This window comes from Ricinus communis, chromosome 7, assembly GCF_019578655.1.
Source record: "Ricinus communis isolate WT05 ecotype wild-type chromosome 7, ASM1957865v1, whole genome shotgun sequence".
In the NCBI taxonomy this organism is placed as follows: Eukaryota; Viridiplantae; Streptophyta; class Magnoliopsida; order Malpighiales; family Euphorbiaceae; genus Ricinus; species Ricinus communis.
This window is the reverse complement of record NC_063262.1, coordinates 7,121,615-7,129,363: the sequence shown is the minus strand read 5'-3', so window position 1 is coordinate 7,129,363 and position 7,749 is coordinate 7,121,615. Positions and strand designations below refer to the sequence as shown.

At 32.1% G+C, this 7,749-nt stretch overlaps 1 protein-coding gene across 1 annotated transcript; it reads right to left on the bottom strand.

Moving 5' to 3' along the window:
* Positions 1-648: 648 nt before the first annotated feature.
* LOC8261838 (type-2 histone deacetylase 1) lies at positions 649-3,192 on the bottom strand. Its single transcript, XM_025159977.2, is given in 3 exon segments — positions 649-2,369; positions 2,655-2,712; positions 2,715-3,192. Coding segments are annotated over 3 exon segments (1,599 nt in total). The 5' UTR covers positions 2,776-3,192; the 3' UTR covers positions 649-889.
* Between the last annotated feature and the right edge of the window lie 4,557 nt (positions 3,193-7,749).

The window sequence follows — 7,749 nt, the reverse complement described above, 5'->3', positions numbered from 1 at the left end:
TAATCTAAGAAAACATAGACCCATATGAAGAGAAATTTGAATTCCTAAAACGAAAAAAACAAAGATTGCGGCGGCCAACGATTCCCCAAATCTCGCCACCAATCACTCCTCGACTTTCATTCTTTTTATTGAAAGAAAAAGATTTACAAGTGAAAAAAAAAAAAAGGGGGGGGTTTAAGAAATAAGTTTATATTATGATCATCATGAAAATGATAGAGCAAACAAGACAAGAACACTAAATCCCAATTCTGCAAGATTTTCTCCCACTTGTTCTTGAATTTATGCAAAAGATTTTTAAAATTGTACTAAAATAATGGTACGAGGAAGGAACACCACTTTGATACTTATGTTATGTCCATTGATTCGCATTAATTTTTTCAAAAAACATTTTACTGGAACTTCACCCGCAATATAATTAATTCACATTATAAAAATAAAACTCAAGAATCACCATTTTCTAAATTGAAATAAAATAAACTAATTAAGAACATACTATAATAAAAGCATTTTACTGTATATATTAAGACAATAACATTTAAAAAAAATAAATAAAAGACATGATCATTTATAAATGAATGGATAAAAAGATCAGAAATAATAATATATATATATATGGCAATGTTAGAAAAAAAATGAAGATAAAAGATATGGAGAAAGTGAAGAAGAGGATATTATTTACATATATAATTAAGAATAGAAAATAAAAAAAGAAAGAGAAAAAGAAAAAGAACAATGTTCTAATTATGTTGAAATATCATGGTTAAGATGGGAGAGACAGAAAAAATATTCTTCTCTTTCATGCATCAAAGATACTCACCATCATTTTTTTTTTTCTGCATTATTCTCCTCTATGATGGTTTATATAGATGATTATAATTTTTATATTTTCCTAATCTGAAGAACAAATCCATGATTCCACCATACCTTCACTTCTTGTATTAGCCACCACCACATTGGTCTCAGGCCCTTTATCACCATGATTAAAATCTGATGAAGAAGCCGAGTAGTTTACTTTCCCATTATTAGCAACAACTCTTTGCGTGTTACTACTACTGTTGTTATTATTGTAGTTGCCATTGATAGACCTCAAGAGATGGTCACCTTCATTTGACCCTACTCTTCTATCTCCCCAGTTGCCACTATTGTTGTTGTTGTTGTTGCTGCTGCTGCTGCTGTTGTGATCACTTCTTCGCAATGTTGTGTCTGATGATGATACGAGATTATGCAGACCTGTAAGGTTGGTACTGACATGGCCATGGCTCAAACCGAACTCTTCCAAAACACCCATTTTGAGATGGGGATCATTAGATGGAGTGTCTAACGACCCCTCTTGTGGTTTGGTGGCAAGTATGGAAGAATTAGGAAGTGAGTACTTAGGAGATGGTTGAAAAAGAGAATGGAAATTGAGCATTGGGCTGTTGTGCATGTTGATATTGAGTAGATTTTGTGGATACTTTAAAAGGCTCAAATCAGAATTGGAAGTAGTATTGGTAGTTGTATTAGTAGTAGCATTACTGTTGATGTTAGTAGAAGTAGTAGTACTGGAAGCTATAGCGTCGATCATAGAAGAAGAAGAAGAAGAAGAGAGAAATGGAGGTTGGATTTTTTGAGCAAAAGGTCTCAAAAGATACGAAGGATGTGAAGGTTCTAGATGGGAAACTACTGATCTCAAAGAAGAAGCAGCAGCAGTGCCAAACAGGTCAAGCCTGCTTCTTGGAAAAGGTGAAGAAGTGAAGGGTGGTGCAGGGATACCAGTAAACTCCTGAACCATGGCTCGGAAATTGGTGGTGTCTGTAGTCAGAACAGTTGTTGGTGCACGCCTTGAAGCTCTTGACCTTTTCTTTGGATTGCGAACTATATTGGTGGTGGTGGTGTTGTTGGTCTGATGACCATTTGAACCTGAAGCTGAAGCTGAGCCCGGTCCTCTTGAAGGAGCAGTGGTTTCTTGTACTGGAGGGATCTGAATAGAAGGATTATAAGTGGGTCCAGTTTGAGTTTGGTTGGTGAAAAATTGTTGGGTTGGTGAGGAAGAAGTGGCTATGAAACCGCCAAGATCAGTGCAATTTGTGTCAGATCTCAAGTTCTTAGACCAAACCATATCAAGATTGAGAAGCGAATTTGGGTGTGTGAGAGGTGGGGGTGGTCTTGATGATGACAAAGGATCAAAGTAGTTTGATAAAGGGTCAAACATGGAGTGGTGGGTTTGGTGCTGATGGTGGTGGTGGTCTGGCGGTGGCGGTGGCGGATTAGGCATGGGACCAACATGGGTTAATGGGTTGTTATTGTTGCTGTGGTTCAAGAAAGCTGAGATTGAAGACTCGGCGCGTGAATCATACTCATCATCTCCACCACTTGACGACATACTTCCACTATTACAAGAATCCATTTTTCTTCAATACACAAAGAACAAAAGAAAAAAGAAAAGAAAAGAAAAAGGGAAGACGTGAGAGAGGAGAGACAGAGATATGCAGAGAGATTTTGTTTACTTACTACTAACTTACACACAGAGACCTATTTAAGAAGAGAAAGAAAAGCTACAAACTAACACATGAGGTAATAATAATAAATAAATAAACAATAACAACAAAAAGAGAAAGATATATGACCTTTCTGGAAGAATAGAATAGAGAAGAGAGAGAGCTATGAGAAAGTACCCAAAGTTGTCGTCTTTAAAGAAGCTCTGATCTGCAAAGAAGACAGCGTTAGGCTTGCTTTAACTTTGTCTTTGGGCAAAAGGGTATGTATAAAGAAGAGAATAAACAGCCCGCGGATCATGAAATTGATGGTTTGCAGCAGGAGAGAGAGAGAGAGAGAGAGAGAGAGAGAGAGAGAGAAAGAGAGAGGAGATACAAATGGAAGTTTAAGTCTTTGGATTTCTTTGTTTGCTTTTGTTTTTTTGCCTCATATGGGGTTGAAGTTGAATTAGGGTTTTGTTTCAATGAGAGAAAAGAGACAGACTCTAATTCTTTTTTTTTTTTTTCTCTCTTTTTTCTATCTTGACATCAAAGAGAAGGGAAAGAGAAAAAGAAAGAGAAGGGGCTGCTTAACTCTCTCTGTTTGCAGGTTTCTCTCTCAAAAGATCAGGGGAGTGGGGTAGCCATGTGAGCATTAGATAGACAGAGAAAGAAAGAAAGATTTGTGGTGGTGATGGGAAGGCAGTGGTCAAAGTAAGTGAGAGTTGTGGTTTTGATTCACAGTGTGAAAACAAGAAAATAAAGATACATCAGGTTAAAGGAGCTGTTGAAATAATAATAATAATTTAAGCAAAAAAATACTTATATATATATACATATATATTAAAAATAAAGTTAATAATTTGATTTATGTTATGGGAATAATGAGATGTGCAAGCAACCAAAATAGGGAAGTAAGGTTGTTGAATGGTACAAAGGACAAGGATAACAACCATCACCACCACCAACACCGCCGCGGCCACCACCACCACTACCCATTACATATCGAAACCCCTTGTAACGTTAATTGGGAAAAAAGAAAATCTCTCAAGGAGCGTGTATATATATATATATGATCAAGAGCTAGATTCTACTTAAATCCTTCATTTATAGTAATTAATTTAGTTTCCAATGTTGCTCTATTAATTACTGATTTCTTTTGTGATATATATAATAGAGTAATACAGAGAATTAATGAATAAAACGTAAAAATACAAATTCCATAGCCACAGCCTTTGACCAAGTCATCAATAAAACTCCAAATAAAAATCTCAGAAAACTAAAGAAAATCTTAATATATATCTGAGGTTATAATTGAGCAACCCCAGTTTCCTTCTGCTGAAAATTATGCAATTATAATGATTTTTCTTCCTTTTTCTCTCTTTCTTTTTTAAAAAAAAAAAATTAAATGTATTTTCTAATACTTCATTTATGCAATAATAATTTTTGTTTTACAAAAATATAAGAAATATGCAATCTGAGGATTGGACAGATGGATCGGTTCAACAACATCCTAAGTTTGCTTCAACCATCAAGACTAAAAATGGAAGCTACATACTTTATACTATCCAACTTTAGTTTATTTAATTATAACCTAAGAATATTTAATAATGCTATTTAATGATATTATTATAATCATATCACTGCACCTCAGGATATGGTTGATATGTGTGGTAGATGTAGAAGGAGAGGTCCATGATTATTATTATTATTATTATATATATATCTTAATTACCTTACATAACATGATTTTAGAATACATGTCTATATCATTCAATACGTGTTATATGATATTTATTCAATTATTTGTTTAATATCTTCTTTAATACCAATGGTCTGTTCTTTTCCCTACAGAAACCAAACCCTAACCCTAAAGACCCGAATTTTCACGTATTCCAAGTCTACACGTAATAAATTATATATTATTAACCCTCTAATCAATATTAAGCCTTGTTGAGAGTTTCTTAGATAGTTAGAGCTTATTATGACTGTTATTATACTTTTATATGATTAAGGAATTAGTAAACCATATAAATACACCCACGTGGCAATAATTAATCTCAAATCACTTACCTAATTATGTCTGATTTAAGTTACTTGCACCTGTAAAACTAGTGAGTTTTAACTGTATATATATGTGGGGGCATTATTTCAGCCAACTATAAAAAATAAAATAAAATCAAAATGTTGATTGATAGCTCCTCCTCTAACATCCTTCTCAATCAACATATCTGTGGCTAACATATACTTCAACTCATTCAGACCGTTGGATTGATAGGGATCTTACTTGTTTTTGGTGGCTCATCACTTGTTTTTGTCCAAATTATTTCAGGTTCATAATTAAAGTGTTCTTTAAAGGGATGACACTATATTTATACATTGTATATGAGTATAATCTATGTTTATACAATTAGAGGCTAAATGTTCTATTATAGTACAATCTATCCTTTGTTTCAATTGTGAATAGGCCCAGATTAATCTAGACCATATCATATATATTAAAACTTAGGGTACCTTGTTGTCTGTAATTGTTAGACAATTCTTACATCTGAATTCAAAGAGTTATTTTATTTTAATAAAATCTAAATTCTGATGTCCATGTACTCTTTAAATGTTCTCACTTTATCATAATAAAGCATAATGATTCAAAGAGAAAGTCTTTTTTTCTTAAAGAAACTTGGGTTTTCTAGTATAGTAAATTCTCCTAATAACATAGCTCTATTCAGTTCCTATTATTTTAATCTCTTGCCAATAGAAAAAATATTAAATAATTGGGGAAAGCAAATTTGCTCAAGTCAGTCTACCAACTTGACCTAAAGCAGTTGGTTAATTCCTAACTATCTTTGCTTTATCAATTTTCAAATGGAGGTTCGAACCTTAACCGATAATAACAATGGTCAATTAATCTAGAGCAACAATATTCTATATGTTTCCAGTTTCTAAATTGTTCCTGCAAGGTTCCCATTTCATCTTCTTCAAGTTGCAATATATAAAACGATAAAACTTTGACTTTCTTGTCTCCATAATTCAGAAGGGTTCTTTTATTTATCAAATTTGAATGACATTTCGATTTGCAGGATTCCTGCTAAACATGTATAAAGATAGCTATTTTTAGTGAAAGAAACAGAAAATATACCTTTTTTCTATTATGTGTCAAATCAAGTAACTTTGATCTTAGAACTTGTCTAGCAAAACCCTACAACTTTTTTCCTTGCTTTAAAATTATTATGAAATCTCATTCACCCCATTCCTTTTATTTTCTATTTTCCTCTCAGCAAACCTCATCTGAGCCTTACCATAATATTTCACTTCTTAATAGTGTCCATGGCTTTGTATTACAATTAAACTATTGTCATAGTGTTGTACTATAATTATACTACTACATAATTATCTGTATATTGTACCTAGCTTTATCTCCAAGCTAGCATAAATATAGAAACAGATTCATTAATATGCACACAATTATTCTTTTTTTGTTTGGTTGATGAAATACACACATACACACAATTATTCTTCGTCTTAGCTTTTACTGTTAAATGTAGCCAATTAGGCTTTAAATATTAGAACCCCAAACTATAGTTTTGAACAGTGGGAAGGCTAGCTATGAGAGATAGACCACCGAAATCAGCTCAAAGATTAAACAACTAATGCTGGGAATGTTATGATACTCTTCTCCATAGCCTCGTTATCCAGCTGCCTTTGAGCTAGGCCACATTTATGTATATTATGCCTATAATTTTCTTATATTTGCACCTCCACTCTAGATTTCCATGAAACAAAAGTTTCTTCCATTTCCCAATTTGTTTTTTTCTTTTTAAATTTGCTGTAGAATTTCTCCGATGTCGTTGAGTTTGAGTATTTGGTTATTGTTCAACCGTTCCTTTTGTTTCTTCAATTTATAGTGTCTTAAGTTAACTACATTTTGGGAGAGAACTGTCATGTTTCTCAACAACTAGAGACTCGTTAACTGAGTGTTTGGGAAGTTATTTGAAAGAGTATCAATTAACTACTAATTTAATGCTAATTGACACTTATATTCATTGATTAATTAATTAATTAAGTTAAACTCTAATAAAAGCTTAGACAAATTAACAGGTCTGCATATCATTTGTAAATAGATCTAAAAATAATTATGGTACCAACAATATATATAAAAATAGGAAGCTCATTTTCCAAAAAAAGTTATGATGAAACAGTTCCTAAGCTTTCATTACATTTATATATCTCAACTTTTTGTAAGAGAACCTAAGGATGTGTCCTTAATTTATATAATATATTTTCCTTGGTGAAATAATTCTAACTGATTTCTTTCAAATTTATTTTTGTTATTTCTTAGAGGAAACTCCATATGTCATTTTTTACATTTTTAAAAAAATAGTCTAATTCAATCTCCTCCTTTGCTCTAGTCTACCATTAACGCTGAAATGTTAATGTCCAATGCTGAAATTCACGGCACAAAGCATTTTTGAGAGAAAGAAATTCATCTGTGGTGTTAGATTGGGCTAACGACACCGAAAGGTGGTTCTTTTAGCAGCAACAATCAAATGAGGTAGTTTCTCTTTCTTATGTCCATTCCAGCAAGAATCATCACCAACTGACGTCGGGACTGGTGAAGCAGGTGGAGATCAATCTGGAATGAAATTTTGGTGGTAAGACAAGGTTGTTAGGATGTTGGATGGCGAACGACGAAAGTGGCAGCGGGAGAGAACCTGTCGGTAAGAGAGAAAGTGAGGGAGGAACTGAGGAATAATTATTTAGCTACAGTGCAAATTGCGTTTAAGTCCCTCTTTTTAGTATCTATATATATATAGTTTATAATGCCAGGGGTGAAATTATCATTTTCTAAAATAATTTTGTTAATGAACCACACTTTAATCATTATGCATTATTTAAATTAAAGATAAGAATAATATAAAGTAATATAATAAACTAAATTCAAAAAAATAAAATAACAGTCACATATATTTTAAAATAATTAGCCCACCAAAGATATTTAGGGATTAAAATATTTATCAACACCCGAATAAATTCTTAATACTTAAATATAAATTACTAAAATACTCATGAAAAATTATTATTAAATAAAATTAGAAATTCATGATATTATATTAGTTGAATAATTTTTTGTTGATATTTGGTTGATGTTAAGAGTATATGATTTATGTTTTGTTGATATTTGGTTATTGTTTAATCCATTTTTGTTTAGATTTTAATTTCTTTGTTCGTTTTTATTTATTTATTATTTTTTTATAACTGATTGATTTTATTGATTTTTGATTGATTTTAGTTTATATGT